This window comes from Armigeres subalbatus, chromosome 1, assembly GCF_024139115.2.
Source record: "Armigeres subalbatus isolate Guangzhou_Male chromosome 1, GZ_Asu_2, whole genome shotgun sequence".
NCBI lineage: Eukaryota > Metazoa > Arthropoda > Insecta > Diptera > Culicidae > Armigeres > Armigeres subalbatus.
In genome coordinates, this window is record NC_085139.1 from 221,003,489 (window position 1) to 221,023,158 (window position 19,670).

A 19,670-nucleotide genomic window follows, 5' to 3' on the forward strand; every position below is an offset into this window, starting at 1 on the left:
AATTTCATCCAGGCCCCTGTACTGGACTACATCTACTGGGCATAAGGCGGCTTAGGGTCATTTGGCCAAATGCCGTTTGGCAACCTTCTTGCGACTTCTTGTTGTCTTTCAATTTTTATAAAAAAAATTGAGGTAACATAGAAAGGAACAAGACTTTATTGTTCTTGGTTCTTGTATTTGGTTTTTGATTCTTGCCAAGATTACTTTCTTATTTTTTATTCTTTATTCTTCTCTCTTCTTCCTTCTTCTTTTTCCTTCTTTCTTCCTACATCCTTCTTCCTTTTTTCTTTTTCCTTCTTTTTTATTCATTTTTTAAAATTTTCCTTCTTCAACCCTTCCTAGTTCCTTCTTCCTATTTCTTTCTAGCTTCTTCGTTCTACCTTTCTTCTTAGTTCTTTCTCCATAGTTCTTCCTTCTTAATTCCTCCTTCCTTGTTCCTATTTCCTTCTTCTGCCTTCCTTGTTTCTTCTTTCTTCTCCCTACTATTTTTTTCTGGTTTCTTGTGAAATCAGAAAAATATATTTTTTGGCCTGCCCTAATCGGAGACATGAACTAAAAAAATGGACAGAAAAATGAACATAACTTTTAATCGGCAAATGATATTGAGCATATTTACCCATAAAAAGTTGCATTTTTTAGCTCTGAAAGTTATCCAAGGACAACTTTTCCAAAAAATCTAAAAGAAAAAAATTACAGATCAAAAATACTGTTTTTTGGGACAATTGTTTCTAATCCAAGTAGGTAAAATTGTTCTAAACGCGGACATCAGATTGCTGTAAGGTACGCACCTTTTGGCCCGCCGCTTTCCTTTCCCTGTGCATAAAAGGAGTCGTGTCTTGCGCGTGCGCGTCATTTTCGTTCTAGATTTCACGGCGAGTGGACCGTCTGGTAGCGGTTTAGTAACAACGGCTCGGTGGCGTTGGCGTTCGGTGGTATCTGTGGCGATTGTGGCAGCAGCAGCAGCAGCGCGTCATTTATGGTTGAGATTCCACGGAGCGAGTATCATCCGGCGTTTGTAACAACGAATCATCGCGAAAACAGTGAAAATTCATCCAACAATGGCGGCCAAAAAACAAAATTCGTCGTCAGTAATAACAGTGAAATCGTTGCTCGTATGCTCTTATTAATTGAAAAGGCGCATAATTTTAAAAATCGGTCCTTTGTCAGGACCATTACTATATACTCGATTTGCCGTGTTTAAAATTGATGCTTTATACTCCTGAATGGTTATAGACAATAGCTAGGCAATTTTTTTTGCTCCGCCAGTGGACAGCTTTGATGCTGCTGGGACCGCTACCGACGCCATAATTGCCACTTTCAATTTGAAGAAAATTCGTTTCAAATCAACTATCTTCCCATCAAAATGAGGATTATGAAAGGAAGCGTCTTGAAATGGCGAGTTCGATTCTCGGTCCAGTCTAGGATGTTTTCGTTTCAGTTGGAATGAAGAGACATTGAAGAAGAAGAAGCTAAATTACTGCAGCAGCTATTCTTGCTAAAAAATGTCTACAGCAGCCTTCGCCGACGGCAATCATTGATGCCGTTGCTATCACTAATGAGGCAAGCCATTTGATTTTATTTCACTTTCAAGAAATTTCGTCTAAAACCATCTCTTTTCCGTTTCAAATTGAGGCTTAGAGCGGTTCCTTACGCTTCTTGAAACCTTGTTGAGAATTTACAACATTGCGAGAAACTTTCACTTTCAATTATTAACTGAGTGATCGCGCTCGGAAAAGCAGCTTTCTTATATCCAATAAAGTAGATTCATCAGAAAAAGTTTGTTTTATTTTCAGTTATGTGTCTTTACAATTAATATCAGCAACCAAACGATTATCCGAATCTAACGAGAAGATTCAACCGTTGATGCTCCCGCGGCGAATAAATTGTCTGCAGCCATCACTGATGCTGTTGGGATCAATAACGACGCAATCATTTGTCATTTAATTGTATGTCACTATAAAGAAAATGCAGTTCTAATCAACTCTTCCGATTTCGAAATTCATCCAATAATGATGACTGCTGCAGAAATCTCGTTGTCGGTGAGAGCAGTACTGAAACGAAATTTTCTCGCATACTGATAGTGAATGGCGCACTTAATCGGTCCTTTTTCAGGGCTATCGTTTTATAAAGAAGGTTTTATTTGCTGTATTGGAAATTGTCGTACAAGTGAAATTTTCTAGCAAAATTCTTACTACCGCTTCATTTTTCTTCTTTCTTCTTCTTCCTTCTTCATTCATTCCTTAGGCTTTTTTAGTTCTTCCTTTCCCTTGTTTTTTCTTCTTTCTTCCTTCTTTTATTTCCTTGTTTTTCCTTCCTTTCTGTCTTCTTTTCTCTACCTTCTTCCTTCTCCTAGTTTCTTCTTGTTTTTTCCTTATTCCTTTTTCTTCTACCTTCTCCCTTCTTCTTTCTTCCTTCTTTCAACATCTTTATTTTTTCTTAATTTTTTATTCTTTATTCTTTATACTTGATACTTTATTCTTTATTCTGTATTCTTTATTCTTTATTCTTTATTCTTTATTCTTTATTCTTTATTCTTTCTTCTTTGTGGGCTTCGTGGCCGTGCGGTTGGTGACGTCCATCGTCTAGACGCATGTGCTAGGAAGTGTGGGTTCGATTCCCGCTCCGGTAAGGAGGAAACTTTTCGTGATCGAAAAATTCTCCACTGGTCCACTGGGTGTTATGTGTCCTGTCTGTTTTTTTTTTTACAAGGGAGAATGCATTTACACACTAACCCAGTACACGTGCATTGTAGTTGCCAAACTACCACACGGAAGTGTACTGGAGTGTCGGACTCGACCATACCGGTAATACCGACTAAACTCCCTTGGGCTCCACCATTGTTTCCCCCAGGAACTACCTCCCAGTACTACTTCCCTCACACAGGCACCCGTCTCATGCGAGACTGACTTGGGTGCTCGCACACCATTCACTCCATTTGAGTCTTACTTGGATGCTCTCCCCGCTGCCATGCCTCGAGGTGTCAATAGCGGTAACTGCCTGGGCCTACAGATATTACGCTACGACACTCCTGCCTCAGCACGAGCAGATCAATCACACCACTGCCGAAGCAGACCACACGCTACCCTGCCGAAGCAGGGACACTCCCCATGCACCACATGTGCACAACTGTAGGTGTGTGGGTACAACCCACTGCTACCCTGCCGCCGAAGCAGCTTCTCCAAAGACCATTCGCTCCATGTGACCCTTTTTCGAGTGCTCACTCTAACACTCCATTGCCATGCCTCGAGGTGTCGATAGCTACCTCGACTCCTACCTCAGCATGTGCAGTCCATACTCAGACTTCTGCTGCGCTTCAAGGTGACAATAGCGGCGACACGCTATGACACTCCTGCCTCAGCACAACCAGATCACTCACTCCCTGCCGAAGCAGCTCACGCGCTACCCTACCGAAGTAGGGACACTCCCCAACTCACTCTAACACTCCACTGCCATGCCTCGAGGTGTCGATAGCGGTATGTAGGGACGAATCAACGATACTACGCTACGACACTCCTACCTCAGCATGTGCAGTCCATACTCAGACTTCTGCTGCGCTTCGAGGTGACAATAGCGGCGACGCGCTATGACACTCCTGCCTCAGCACCGACAGATCCCGAGATCTATGCCGTAGCAGCTCACGCGCTACCCTAGCGAAGTAGGGACACTCCCCAGCCAATTGGCACTCCCTGGGCTTGTGCTTTTGAAGCGGCACACAGTCGCTTTGATAGAGTCTGATTACGGGCACTTGTGGTTTTTTGGGAGGGATTTTAGCAGAGCCCACTGCTAAATCCCACCACGCCCTAGGCAGTTCTCCCTGACTCACAGACAGCTGGGGAGGGGTCGTCAAGCCCTTGGACATGGTCCATGCTGTCCCTGCTGTCCCTGCTGTCCCTGCTGCCCCCGTGTCCTGTCTGTTGTCTCATGCTAGGTGTTAAGTGTTCAGTCTGTACGACCTCTGGTCGAAGACGGTGTTTCTGTCTTTTTGTCTTTTTTTATTCTTTATTACTTTATTCTTTATTCTTTGTTCCTTATTCTTTATTTTTTGTTTTTCATTCTTTATTATTTATTCTTCTTTATTCATTATTCATCGTTTTGTATTCTTCATTCATCATTCTTTTAGTTTAGTCAATCATTCTCTATTCTTCAAACATTATTCACTATCCAACCACTCAACATAGTTGGTACAACATATCGTATGGTGAGCATTTGCATGAGCATGAGCATTATGACCGCACAATTCGTAGTTGCTACTCCGTGATTGACTGAACTTGCGAAATTGTACAGAGAACCCAATGAATGGGGCTTGGGATTAGCTACCCATTATCAATGTACACGTTTCGGGAGCTCAAATATTTAAAGTCAATAAAGGCGCCGGCCACGTCCTTACGGTCATATAGGAATGGAAGGATTGTTAGTCCGACTCTCGTTGCTACTAGAGACCGAGTATACCTCTGCATCTCCACGATTGTCTTGGGATAGGATATCGTCTTAGTTACAAAGGATAATTTATCTGGATTCATTTTGGTAAGCGATGCGATCTATGGGATGGGAAATGACACTAATGCGAGTTAAAAGTTAAAAAATATGCACGCCCGGTGGCATATGAAAGCTAAGGAGATTCGCGTTTTGGACGACCGCACGGAAGCGCAGCACTCTGTACTCACTTGTTCGATGGCTACAGCAAACTATTGAAGAACTCGCTTTTTTCGACCGCGCGCGACATGCGCATGAGCCACCGAACACAAGATAGATACTTTATTTCTTTCCCGACGACTAAAACACGCATTGCACTTACTTGTTCGATAGCTACTCTTATTACCGGCCGCGCAATGCAGAACAAATGTTTCGGCCGATCGTGCGATCATTCTGCAGTCCGAAACAAGAGAAATCACGCACTGAACTGATTTTTATTATCGGCCGCGCAATGCAGAACAAATATTTCGGCCGGTCGCGTCATCGTTCTGCAGTCCGAAACAAGAGAAATCACGCACTGAACTGATTTTTATTACCGGCCGCGCAATGCATAACAAATATTTCGGCCGATCGCGTCATCGTTCTGCAGTCCGAAACAAGAGAAATCACGCACTGAACTGATTTTTATTACCGGCTGCGCAATGCAGAACAAATATTTCGGCCAATCGCGTCATCGTTCTGCAGTCCGAAACAAGAGAAATCACGCACTGAACTGATTTTTATTACCGGCTGCGCAATGCAGAACAAATATTTCGGCCGATCGCGTCATCGTTCTGCAGTCCGAAACAAGAGAAATCACGCACTGAACTGATTTTTATTACCGGCTGCGCAATGCAGAACAAATATTTCGGCCGATCGCGTCATCGTTCTGCAGTCCGAAACAAGAGAAATCACGCACTGAACTCTATCACATATCGTATGGTTGGGATTAATTTCATCCCATCAATTCCAGCCTTTCGATACATTTCAGCTTTCTGGTACTTTCAGCTATTTGAGCTCAGCCTTTTGAGTATTCAACCTTATGTGTTCAGCCTTTCGTAGGACATCCAAACTAGAAGTGATGAATGAGAAATGTGTAGTGTGGAGTTGTTGGTAAGAAGTGAGATAGCGAGTAGCAATCAATACGAAGCAAGATCATCTCTGAATGAAGAATGAACAAAGAAGAAGGAAAAAAGAAGAAGAAAAAGGAAATTGAAGGGAAGAAGGAAGGGGGAAAAAAGGGAAAAAGAATGAATGAAAAAGGATGGAGGAAGAAGGAAGAAGGATGGAGGGAGAAGGAAGAAGGATGGAGGAAGAAGGAAAAATATAGAAGGAAGAAGGAAAAAGGAAGATAGGAATATGGGAAGAAGGCAGAAGGAAGAAGGAAGAAAGAAGAAAACCCTGATTAATCCACTTAGCGGTGTTGGTGCTTTTCTCGTGCGAAAAAAAAATTTCTAAAATATATGAGTGAGTGCTTTTTAGCGTGTTTGGCGCCTAGAAAACAGTATTTTGACCATAACTTCTGATCCCATAGTTCAATTTTCAATAGCAAACAAAAGGACAGGATTCTCAGTCGAATGGAACTTGTTGCGAGTAATTTGGCTTATGCTAAGTTCCTAAAAGTGTGTGAAAGGCAAAAATAAAGAAGGAAGAAGGAAGGAGAGAAAAGAGTAGAAGGATGGTGGAAGAAGGGCGTAGCAAGAAAGAAGAAGGAAGAAGGAAAAAAATAGAAGGAAGAAAGAAGAAGGAAGAAGAAAGAAGAAGGAAGAAGAAAGAAGGAAGAAGGGTAGAAGAAAGAAGGAAGAATAAAGAAGATGGGAAGATAGGAAGAAGAAAGAAGGAAGAAGAATGAAGAAAGAAGGAAGATGGGAAGATAGGAAAAAGGAAGGAAAACAGGAAGAAGAAAAAAAATAAGGAAGAAAAAAGATGAAACGAGGAAGAAGATGGTAAGAAGGAAGAAAGAAGGGAGAAGGAACGAAGAAGAAGGAAGAAGGAAGAAAGAACAAGGAATAAGGAAGAAGTAAGAAAGAAGAAGAAGGAAGAAAGGAGAAGAAATAATGAAGAAGAGAGAGGAGCAGATGGAAGGAAAAAGAAAAAAAGGAAAACATGAAAAATGGAGCAGAAAGGAGGAAGAAGAGATAAGGAATAAGGAAGAGGGAAGAGAAAAGGAAGGAGAAAGAAGGAAGATGGAAAAAGGAACAAAGAGGAGGAAGAAGGAAGAAAGGACAAGGAAGAAGGAAGAAGTAAGAAGGAAGAAGAAAGAAGGAAGAAGAAAGAAGGAAGAAAGAAGATGGATCGAGGAACAAGAAACAAAGAAGATGGAACAAAGAAGATGGATCGAGGAACAAGAAACAAAGAAGATGGAACAAAGAAGATGAAACAAAGAAGATGGATCGAGGAACAAGAAACAAAGAAGATGGAACAAAGAAGAAGAAATACGGAGGAAGGAAAAAGGAAGAAGGAAGAAAGAAGAAGGAAAAAGGAAGAATGGACAAGGAATAAGGAACAAGGACAACGAAAGAAGGACGAAAGGAGAAGAAATAATGAAGAAGGGAGGAGAGCAGATCGAAGGAAAAAGAAAAAAAGGAAAAAATGAAAAATAGAGCAGAAAGGAGGAAGAAGGGATAAGGAAGAAGGAAAAAAAAGGAAGAAGGAAGATGGAAGAAGGAAGCATGAAGGAGAAAGAAGGAAGAATGCCGATCGATACAATTAAATGTAAAACAGAACAGCACATGGGGAGATCGTTGCCTGGATCTTTTTTCCTGTCTTGGCACGGTAGTTTCCATACCACTAACCAAGCCGGACGTTAGGCAAGAAGATTCACGCTTCGATTGTGTGCTGTTCAATAGATGGTCTATCTTTCTCTCTTTCACCCTCTATCGTTTCATACTTGTTCGCGCCCTAGCGAACGGCTTTCAATCTGATGATTTTCAATTATCTTTCGATTATCAACTCCCTCATACTTTGAGTAGAAATGACCGATAAAGCCGATAAACAAATCATTTACCACAATCACGGTCGTAAAATCTGTTTCAATTATGAGAAGGAAGAATAAAGAAGGAAAAAAGAAGAAAAAACTAAGGAAAAGGAAAAAGGAAGAAAGTAGAAGGAAAAAGTTCTCTGTTGTTAGCTCACTTTTCTCTCTCCACTTTTCACATCTCACTTCCTACTTCTCAATACTCACTTTTCATTTCTCACTTTTCGTTACTCGTAATCTGAGGTCAATTTGTGTTTTAACTATTCGGCCAAACGACCCGTTCGGCCAAATGGCATTCGACCAAATGGCATTTAGCCAAACGGCATTCGAACAAATGGCCTCACACCGCATAGGGCCTTAGCATGCGCCCAGTGCCCCATTACCCAACACCTTTTCTGTCAACTTTTTATACGCAGCGCACTTCTCTGCAGCATCCCGCTACAGGATGAAATTCATCCCACCCTTCTGCGCCCAGCGAATACAATTGACATCCTCACCCATGCCAGCGAGTTCTTCATCTTTTTCCATGCGAACTTCAGCACCATTTTTTGTGGAGACACTCGACCCCGCCGTTTCTTAGGGTCAGCCTGTTTCCTGACCTTCTCCCGACGTTTGGTTGTTCTGGTTGTACTGGCTTGGCATTAGCTACCTTCTGATCGGCTTCCAACCCGACCTTACTCGACTTCCAACCCGAGTTGTACAGTCTGGCGCTCCTTCAGCTGTTTTTCATCGGTAAGGAGCCGTAGCCTGGCTCACTGTCAACTCCTTCTCCACAGTAATTAGGCGGATCTTTCGTTCCGCCTCCTTACTGGCCTCCAGCAAGGACCTCCATTCCTGCTTTGCCTTTACAATGATGTTGCAGAGGGTCATCACAGACATCTTTAGATCCCTGCTGTATTTCCCGCGGTTATGCGGAAAGGACATGATCACGTGTGAGATGTTCGCGATCAGCTCCATTTTGTGGGCTCCGCCCTCCTGGTGGCTGGTCATTAGACCTCTTCATGTTTTCAAGAAGTATCAAAAATTCAACCGGTCAGCCCAGAATCACAATTCTTATGCTAAGATAAGCCTCCTGTCAAATTTCCAGCTAATTCAGGATACAATTTCGAGGTGGCTCAAGTCGATTTAGTGTTTTTGGGCTATTTTTAATTCTGGAAAAAATCTAACAAGAAATATAAACGTCGAAAACTATCGCAACAATTTCTATACGGAAGCTTTTGGTGTGCTCTACAAGTCTTGTGAACATTGCGATTCGCCTCGTTCACGTTTTGATCATGTTAAAGTGATTTTCGGGCTTTAAAGTGCATGAAAACACTGTTTTCCCCTGACTGTTCGAATTTTTGATACTTTTTGAAAACATGAAGAGGTCTACTGGTTATAGCCTCGTTAGTTACCTTGGTGCTACAATAGATTTAATAACTGGTCGCAGTGGCACACACGAACTTCCTCTACTTTATCACGCTCCTCTCTGTCGCTTACCCCTGGCGACCGATTAAGGTCACTTCGTCTGGCAAAAGGATCCACCTTGTTGTCGAACGCTTCACTTGATATTTCTTAAAAGTCTGAAAAGAATGAAACGCGCGATCCTCAAACAACACAACAAGTATTGTACGGAGTCTACAAAAGCTAACTATATCAAGTCCAACTTCGATTATCAGCAACTCAAATATCATCTCTATAACGCCTTTCAAAATCGTTTTCAAAGTCGTCTCAGGAATAATCCCAAAAGTTACTAGCAGTTATCATTAAAATAGTATACGATTTTTTCACTGTATTACTACAATATATGGTGTTCGAAAACTTATTCATAGGTACGATTTTTTTACAAACCAAATCTCAACATCTTGCCATCTGTTTTTTTTTTCTGTTTCCAGAATCATCGTAGACGTCCTTCGGCAGGTGGCAAAATCCTGCGTCGTCAAGCGTCAATTCCAACTCGCCAGTATGCTGATCAAGCAAGCGGTCTGTCGGGCACGGACCAGCTTCGGAACGAATCACCAAAAGTACGCCGATGCCTTGCTAGATTATGGGTTCTTCCTGTTGAACGTAGACTCGATAGCGAACAGTGTGGCCGTTTACACAGAAGCGCACGAAATCCTCTGCCGAATCTTCGGCCAAAGGAATCTGCACGTTGCAGTGGCCCATGAAGATCTGGCGTATTGTCTGTACGTGCTTGAGTACAGTTCCGGCAAGTTCAACGCGGCTACGGACAATGTGGAACAGGCGATAAACATCATGAAGGAACTGGTGCCATATAATCACCTGATGTTGGCTTCGGCCAAGCGGGTGAAGGCGTTGATCCTGGAAGAGATCGCCCTGGACACGATGGCTACCACGATGGATTTGAATAAATGCAAAAGTCTGCTCTTACAATCGGAGCAGTTGCATCGCTCGGCTCTAGATCTTTCATTGGAGGCCTTCGGCGAAATCAATGTTCAAACGGCGAAGCATTACGGAAACCTGGGCCGGTTATATCAGTCGATGTCGAGGTTCGAGGAAGCCGAGCAAATGCACAAACGGGCGATCAAAATCAAAACGCACATACTGGGACCATATGACTACGAGGTAGGTCTGTCGATTGGACACTTGGCGTCGCTGTACAACTATCACATGCAGAAGCACCAGGAAGCGGAGGAACTGTACTTGAAAAGCATCGAAATAAGTTTGCGGCTGTTCGGCGAGTCGTACTCCGGGCTGGAGTATGACTACCGGGGGCTGATTCACATCTACGATATCACCGGCGACCAGATGCGGTACGATCAATATACGAATATTCTGGATGAGTGGCGGATGCTGCGGGAAGAGAATCAAGCTGTGAGGGTAAGTAAAACAAACTTAATTCTCTTTACTAAAATGTGTATTGATGGTAGTATAGAGGACTACCATGGTTGCAACGGGTAACGGGGAATCAGGGCTTGATTCCGGGAGGGAACCTGAGAAATAAGTACCCCAAGGAAAGAAACAGGCGTGTAAATTACCCAATCCAGGCACAAGAAGGTAGTGACGAAAAATAACAATATAATGTCAAATACGTTTTTAAAAAGTTCCAACCCAGGTTGGAACCAGTTCCAACACAGTTTTGCACCAGGTTGTTCAATACAACTGCACTTCAACTGTCAAAACCATATAGGTGGAATAAACAAGCCGAAGGGAAATATAAACCGGAGTAAAAACGAAACTGTTTGTGCATTTAATAAAGAATGCGCATCGAAATCCGTTTTACGGGAATTTTTAATTCCCTATGATATTTGTCTACATTTGCATTATATTTAAATTCCCTTAGGACTTTTTTCAGTAATCCCAGGAGAATTTGTTTTAAACGGAAATATTATGGGCCTTCGATAATTCATTTGCAATTTGTTCGAAAATTCCCCCATTAATTATTTATTTAAGTAGTTCTTCAAAAAAATCATACGGAAATTCTTCAAAGAATTCTTATAATTCTTCCAGGTATTCCTCCTTGAAGTCTTGTATGCATTCCATTGCGAATTCTTCCAGGAATGCATTAGAGCAATATTTCAGGCATTCCTTCATATTTTTTTCCAGAAATTCATCTGGAAATTCTTCCAAGAGTTCCTACGAAATTTCTTCCATGAATTTCTGTGGAATTTCTCCGAAAGTTCGTCCTAGAATTCCAGAAATTCTTTCGGAAGTATCGGAGTTCCGGAAGTCTCTCAAGAAATTCCTCCCGAAGTCCCTTCAAGAATTCCTCCGAAAGTTCCTTCAGAAATTCTTCCGAAAGTTTCTCCGGAATTTCCTCCAGAATTCCTTTAGAAGTTCCTTCAGAAATTCCTCCAGAAATACCTCCGGAAGTCCCTCCAGAAATTCCTCCGGAAGTTCCTTCAGAAATTTCTCAGAAAGTTCCTTCAGAAGTCCCTCTAGAAATTCCTCCGGAATTTCTTCCAAGAATGGATCCCAAAGTCCCTCCAAAAATTCCTCCGGAAGTTCCTCCAGGAATTCCTCCGGAAAATCCTCTAGGAATTCCTCCCGAAGTTCTTACAGGAATTCTTCCGGAAGTTCCTCCAGAAATACCTCCGGAAGTCCCTCCAGATTTTTTCCGGAAATTCCTCCGGAAGTTCCTCCAGGAATACGTCAGAAGTGCCTCCATGAATTCCTCCTGAAGTTCCTCCAGGAATTCCTTCGGAAGTTCCTCCAGGAATTTCTTTGGGAGTTCCTACTGGAATTCTTTCGAAATTTCCTACAGGAATTCCTCCGGAAGATCCTTCAGGAATTCCCTCAGAAGTTCCTCCTTGGATTTCTCCGAAACTTCCTCCAGAAGTACCTCCGGAAGTCTCTCAAGAAATTTCTCCGGGAGCTCCTCCAGGAATTCCTCCGAAAGTTCTTTCTGAAATTCCTCCGGAAATTCCTTCAGAAATTCCTTCGGATGTTCCCCCAAGAATTTCACCGGATGTTCTTTCGGAAGCTCTTCCAGGAATCGCTCCGAAAGTTCCTACAGGAATTTCTCCGGAGGTATCTCTGGACGGACTTCCTGAGAAATTTCGGGAGGGACTTCCGAAGGAATTTCTGGCGGGACTTCTGGAGATATTCCTGGAGGAACTTTCGGAGAAATTTCTAGAGGAATTTCCGGAAGAATTCGTGGAGGAACCACCAGAGGAATTCTTGGAGGAATAGCCGGAGGAATTCCTGGGGGATCATCCGGAGGAATTCACTGGATTCATTCCGGAGGAATTCTTGGAGGAACTTCCGGAGGAATTTCTGGAGGAACTTTCGGAGAAATTCCTGGAGGAACTTTCGGAGAAATTCCTGGAGGAACTTCCTGAGAAATTCCTGGAGGAAGTTCTAGAGGAATTTCTGGAGGAATTTCCGGAGGAACTTCCGGACGAATTTCTGGAGGAGCTTCCGGAAAAATTCTTGGTGGAACTTCTGGTGGAATTCTTGGAGGGGGAGGGATCATCCGGAGGAATTCCTGGAGGGACTATCGGAGGAATTCCTTGAGGAACTTGCAGAAGAAATTCTGGAGAAACTTCCGGAGGAATTCCTGACGGTACTTTTGGAGAAATCCCTGAAGGAATTTAAGTAGGATTTCGTGAATGAATTTCCAAATGATTTACTGAAGGAACTTCCGGAAGAATTTTTGGGAGGAATTCCTGAAGAAACTTTCAGGAATGTTGCAAGGATTTTATGAAGGAACTTCCGAAGGAATTTTTGAAGGAACTTCGGAACTTTCCTAACGAACTCCCGAGCTCCGAACGTAATTTCAGGAAGAAGAGGAACCTCTGAATGGATTCCTGAAAGAACTTCCGGAGCGATTCCTGAAGAAATTTCCGAAGGAATACCTGAAGAAACTTCCGGGGGAATTCCGGAAAGAAACTTTGAGTAAATGCCTGCAAGAACTTGCGGAGGAATTCTAAAAGGAAACTTCGAGCAAAAGCCTGAATGAACTAGTGGAGGAATTCCTGAAGAAGCAGAAAGGAATAGATCATAAAGTAAATTTCGTAATTCGCGAAAACCAGTGCGCGTACTTGATTGTTTTTATCATTATCTGATTCGTTGTGGCCCACAAGCTGCCAGTGCAGCGGTAAAGTATGGTGTCGATCATATGTTTCGAATCAAAACAAACACGATGCCACGCATACCACCATATCCAATGACAGATGAAACTGAAAACGTTTTTTTTCTATTCAGGGTTCCAGTTGGCAGTGACTCAGGTTTAAAAATGAATTCGACATAACACTCTTTTATAATAGGAATGAGTTGAGCATAAATCCTTCAACAAGTATCAAGTGGAGGACAAGTCTGGCGCCAGCAGCCGCAGTAATTCTGGAACGTTAGAAGTTTATTCTTGTCCAACACGGGTGCTACTCCTAATGATGGCAGTAGGTCACTGGGTGGTTACGACTCTAAGACTGGGTGCATCGCTGGTTTTGCCTCGGGGCGGCCGCGCGGCGTAGTGTGGCGCTGATGCTTCTCATCGGGTGCAGTGTTTTCCGCAAGCCCCGGAAGCTATATTAACTTGAACAAGTACTCTAAACAGGCCATCATACGGCCGAGAAAAATCTTGTAATCTGGATGTTATACACTCAGCGCCATAGCGTGGGCTTAGTGTGCGCTGAAATCCAGAAATGTGAGAAATGATGACACATCTTTTCAAGGTTTTTTTCACGCAGTTGGATACCACTTGAATTGGAACTTGAATCGAACAGGAAATAAAATTGAAAAGAAGAATGGAAAAAAAAAATCTGGGAAAGAATTTTCTGGGAAGGATTTCAATACACCAAAGGCGAAACACAGAGTACACTGTAAAAAACCGCGTATATTTTTTTTTTCGTTACTAAGAAATCTCAGCCGTTTTTAAATTATAGATACTCGGAAGTATTGAATTTAAGATAAATTTACTCATTCTATGCAGGAAAATTATTTGGGGTTCAAAAACGGACCATAACGGTCGCATGTGATCCAGTGACATTTGCGATTCCTTTAAACCAGACATTTGTAAAGATTTAAACGTAACACTTATCGAAAGACATGCTGAATACGAGAACCTGCATCGAAGGATTTCAGTAATGATGACAACTTCAAATTGAAATTCATTGGCTAAACCACGTCAACCAGTGCACAGTGGTCTAGGTAGCATACAAAGCGGTAATAAGTTGTTCAAGCCGAACATAGCAGAGATAGAAAAAAACTTTGTTCTACAAAGTTGCTCCTAACGGTGAGGGGCTTTTTGAGGTTTTCATAAAAATTAGGGTGGGCCACATTTGAAAAAAATTAAATATAAAACTTTTTCATTTGCAGAGATACGGCTATACAATGTTCCGCAAAGTTATAGTTCAGTCAGATTCCAAGAATTAGAATCTTAAATTGACTGATTTAGAGCAATTTTCCCAAGTTTACTTAGAGTGACCCTCAAAAAAACAGTTTTTTGCTCTAACTTTTTTGTTTCAAATTTCTCAGCAATGTGATGTTCAGAGCACTTTTTGTGCTTTGCAGGGCGCAACTTTTCATGGACTTAGCGTTGCCATATCTCATGCGGATCAAAAGTTATTGAGGTTTTTCTTCGAAAAAAAACGTTTTCTTCTAACGGCTGTACGTATGATTGGCGCAAACATTTTTCAATCTGTTTCCTCGACCTTATTCTACTACTTTCAGGCTTCATTTCAGGGTGTTCAAATCGAGGGATAATTGAAAATAACCTATATTATTGCAATGAAAAATACCGTTTTTTCCATTTTAAGCACTAATTTGCTATTTTTAAGTGTTTTGCTTCCATGGCTTACTTTGTGATATGGCAAACGCCACACCATTTTGTTATATAGCCTGAGCAGAAGCTAATATCTTGAAAACAACAGTTCTTATGAACTTGATATGAATAAGAGGTAACATGACAAAAAATAATAACCAAAATTAATATCCAAAATAAATACTTTAGGCATAACATTATCAGATATTTTAATACAAAACAAAAAATAATTATGTTTTGCCTTTGATATTGTAATAACAACATATGTTATGCTTTGAATATTTTGTATATTACTTTTTGTTATTTCGTATCATATACATGTCAGTAATTTTCGCTGAGACCGAGCCACTATTTGCACGAGGTCTTTGAAAATGCCCAAATTTATGTTCATTAGAATGCTTTCGGCGAGTTTATTAGGGATCCGAGTTAAATTTTTCAGAAAGATGGACCCCTCGTTAGATATGGACGAAATCACTTTTATGGACCCCTCGATTTTTGTCAATTCTTGATTCACCAAAACTGTCATAACTCCAACATTTCTCAACCGATCTTATGGATCAGCATATCGTTGGAAAGAAGAAGAGTGTATCCTCAATTTGCAATAGTAACAATGGGGCAGCCATAATTTGGTATTGGATTATAGTTTTGAACCTTCCAAATAAATTACTGCTGTAGACATGCTCTTCATTTTCAAAATATATTTGGCGTAGAATAGTGTATGAAATCAATGAACTGATGTCGTAGTCTCATATTGTTTGTATAAATAATGTTCTTTCGCCAGATGGGCCTTAAAAAATAGTTTGGTGAATCGTACAAAACTTTTGATAGAAAAAACATAGACCTGAGATTTTTGAACACAAAGCTCTATATAAGATAAGATTTCCATCGATGTGGTGATATTCAAAATCGGTGATTGCAAATCTAGCGGAAAAATAATTTAAAAAATAAATCCAAGATGGCAGCCAAATCAAATATGGCTGCCCCGTAGCCGTATCTCTGCAAATGAAAAAGTTTTATATTTAATTTTTTTCAAATGTGGCCCACCCTAATTTTTATGAAAACCTCAAAAAGCCCCTCACCGTTAGGAGCAACTTTGTAGAACAAAGTTTTTTTCTATCTCTGCTATGTTCGGCTTGAACAACTTATTACCGCTTTATATGCTACCTGGACCAATGTGCAATGCCACCAAACTACCGACAGACCCACTCCAGGAATTGATATACATCCAGTTTTTTTACGCGGTTGGAATTAAATAATTTCTCGGTTAACCTTAGCTTTCAAAGCTTTTTAAATACCCCCTGAATTTTCATTGATTTTTGTGAATTTTTTCGTGGGGTTAATTCATTGTTTCATTGACGCTGAAGGTCTTAAACGACTAAAACCAAACCGTGTAAAAAAACCTGGGTGTATCTTGATCCGAACCTAGAGTTGATTTTTTCTTGATACGACATGGTCCAATCTCTATTCCTACGTTTTACATATTCTCTCCAAAGTTTAATTTTATTTCAAGTCCACTAGTTCTTTCAAACTACCGATCAAGGTCTAATGGCGATTCCGAAGGTCATTCGATCCACTCCAAAGTAGGCTTTTTTATGCGACTACGACCGATCCACTAGTGCCTGAATTCACAACAAGAATGTCCGGATTTTTTTTGTCGGTGACACACGCACTATTGATTTGAATAACCAGCACACTTCTAAAAATATCTTTTCTACTAATTATAACGATTTTTTGAAAGATTAAACAAACCTACGCAAATGATAAAAAACTAGATCCAATAGTGCGTGTGTTACCGACAATAAAAAAACAGACTATCTTGTTGTGAATTCACGAACTAGTGGATCGGTCGTAGTCGTATCAAATGTCCACACGACGTGATTAATATCCTGTTATTCCTCGCCGCAAACACAGAGATTGCCTTCCGAGAGCCTCACTTTGAAAGATGTGCATTTAGAATGTAGTGATTGAACATTAGACGACACATGGTTCGAATGAAGTCTCGTCCCATATTCAATTGTTTGAACCATGGACGTTTCGACACCTGCGGGCCATCTATTCAACTCCCCATTTTTTCATTTCTGCAGCCAGCTGATAAAGGTTTTCTGATGAACTAATAGGACTAATAAATCGAAGGTGATTTTCCGATCGTAAGCATCACCTTCCATAGCATCCAAAAAGTCCGCTTTCTCATTTCCCGGGATCGAGCAATGGAAAGGACCTAGGCCAATTGATTTTAAAAATATCCCAGCTCCAATCATGCTATTTGTTTTGAACATACATGAGAGTAAGGGGCGCCCAATAACAGTTTCGTCAAGGGCTGTGGGAGTCCATGCTGGCCCTGTATACACTACACCTGTGTTGGTTGTAAAACTTGGAGAATTCTAATGCAAATGTCGGAAGCATAAGCTTCAAATAATCAATATTCAGATGAGAAACCTTCGTGTTTTACTACCTAATGCATTGGAAGCTTCTAGCGAAAGTATTGCAGTCTCGTATTGGGAACTATTAGTCTAATTTTAGAGGGTTCCAGTTAGTAGAATGTCTAGAATTGTAAGGATTATTATTATTAAAATAAAAGCCTTTGAAAGCATTTCTAGATAATACAAAACAAGTTTAGAATATTTGATTACAACGAAATTCTTTCGGTGCATCGGCCTTGCTTCAATGTTTTTTTGTTCTGTCGTTCTAGATCAATTACCCGGCGATGATCAGCGAGGACACCACCATGGAAGAAGTGACGCGAAAATTCTTCGAAATGTGCAGCAACTGCATCACGGGAAGTGTTCCGCTCAGCGAGAGCGACGGTAGCATCAATCACAACCTGCTGGAGGCGGACGGCGTGCGGCCTGAGTGTGTCTGCGGAAACGATTGTGCCGGAGACGATGAGGAGGCCGCAGCACTTGCTCCCGTTGGGGCCGTGTCGGCCCAGCAACCATCCGCCGCCGATGAGATTCTGCGAAGTGCATGATTCTAGTTTTTAGGTAGATTCTAATTTTTTGAGGGCCGAAGGGTGGCTTCTCAATTCGAAACGAAATCATCACTCGAAACATCACACTACTCTGTAGGTATTGCAGTAATGAATCATAGTGACAGTGAAGAAGCACAATTGCTGATTAAGGCACATAGAGAAGGATTAATCAGTTTTGTGTGCCCAGCTTTTTTTTTTTCAATATTGATTTCAAAGACATGTACTTCAGTAGTTTTATAATGCATTGATACCCAGCGCAAAGGACTCGATATGTATTACTATTTGGATTACAACTAGAATGAAATATTTCACAGAAGGACAACGCAGCTTAGTTGATTGAAAATCGACTGCTTTTACTAGAAATTCGACGGCTAGGAGTACGTGAAAGCCGCCAGCAACGCGTTAATTTAGAAGAAGATGAATATTTTTCCCAGATCACATTCTTTTTATTGTGCTTCGTCAAGCTTGTGATGATGATGGGGATAGCTATTGCTAAGTTTGAAAGAAATTTCCTCCACAATCTATTAACTTTAGAAGCGCTCAAACACAATTGCTTTTATGTTAATGACTAATTACTACATCACAAATAAAAGAGATATCTAAAGAAGTAAAAGGAAATACGAAAGGCAGAATTATATTAGTAGTAATAGAAGCAAATTTTATTCAATTATGGAATAACAATGCATGATTTGCTTGGCTAAAAATATATCCGAAGGCATTATTCGTATCCACTTAGGTAATTGAAAGAATTTTAGGAATTAAATATCTACCTGGCAAGTTGGCTGTGCGCCTGGGGTTTATGAAAAGAAAGTCCTGATGATCTTTACTTGCGTGGCGCAACACTCCGGAGCAACTGATGCCGATCTTCCCGCAGCTCGCCACTCGGCTGCGCGGCTGCAAAACCCGCTTCGACCAGGTCTTCACTCTTGGCATGTTCATCATTGAAAATGGCTGCTAGGGTGGGCCTGGTCAACTGGAACGCTTGCTCACTAAAAAAGCAAAACAATTGAGCTGAAGGAGCTTGAGGAGAAGGAAATAGATGTGGCGTTCATCACCGAAACGCACCTAAAACCGGAGTTGAACGTCAACATCCCGAACTTTCGCATCGTGCGACTCGACCGGCCGACCAGGGGAGGTGGTGTGACATCAACTATTACCTGCTGCCAAGCTTCCAGCTGCGCATTGTTGAGGCCATCGGTGTGGAAGTTACTACCTCTGTCGGCACAATCACGCTCATCGCGACGTACTGCCCAACTCAAGCTAAAGCTGGCGACGGATCATCGGCCGCCCTTCGGAGGGACATCATCAAGCTTACGCGGAGACAAGGTCAGTTCATCATTGCCGGCGACCTGAATGCCAAGCACCAAGCCTGGGGCAACAGTCGCTGCAATCAAAACGGAACCATTTGGAGCAACGACATACATTACAAACATGAACAACCACATCTCCCAGCCGGCCGTCTACCAGGAGCTCAGCTCGGATTATTACCCGGTGGTGGCGGAAGTGGGCTCCTCCGTCGATCGGCATCAGCAGTTCCGGCGAAACTACCGTCGTGTCTACTGGAGCCTGTTCCAAAGGTGTGTAGACGAAAACATCGACGAAACCAGAGATATCCGGTCACACCGGAGGATATCGACGACCAGCTCCACTCCATCCAAATTATCCAGGCCAGAATGATGGACCTCAGAAATAGTGATTTTTCTAATAAGATTCGCACTCTCCCAGACTACGCTAAGCCGTTCTGGAAGCTAACAAAAATTGTAAAATCTAAGCCTCGACCCATTCCACCTTTGATCCCATTAGACAGCAATGGCTCTAAGGATCGCTTGATAACTCCTGCAGAGAAGGTTTCTGAAACAGGTCGTCATTTCGTCAGCTCACACAATCTTGGACAGAACATCGTCAGTCCACACGAAGCAGCCGTTAACGAGCATGCTAACAACATCCATCTTATTCTCAACGACTTCTCGGAGGAGTTGGAGATCTCAGCTGACAAATTGACGGCCTATATCAAATCATCGAAAAACATGAAGGCCCCAGGCTACGACAACATCCTGAACCTCGAACTCAAA

The 19,670-nt window shown here is 41.8% G+C and overlaps 1 protein-coding gene across 1 annotated transcript in view; it reads left to right on the top strand.

Annotated features, from left to right (window-relative positions):
* Positions 1-18,304, top strand: part of LOC134205796 (amyloid protein-binding protein 2) — a 67,054-nt gene extending 48,750 nt beyond the window's left edge. Inside the window, exons 5-6 of the mRNA XM_062681392.1 lie at positions 9,304-10,249; positions 17,320-18,304. Coding sequence (XP_062537376.1) covers positions 9,304-10,249; positions 17,320-17,598 — 1,225 coding nt within the window. The 3' untranslated portion in view covers positions 17,599-18,304. The remainder of the gene's footprint in view (positions 1-9,303; positions 10,250-17,319) is intronic.
* The last annotated feature ends 1,366 nt before the right edge of the window (positions 18,305-19,670 follow it).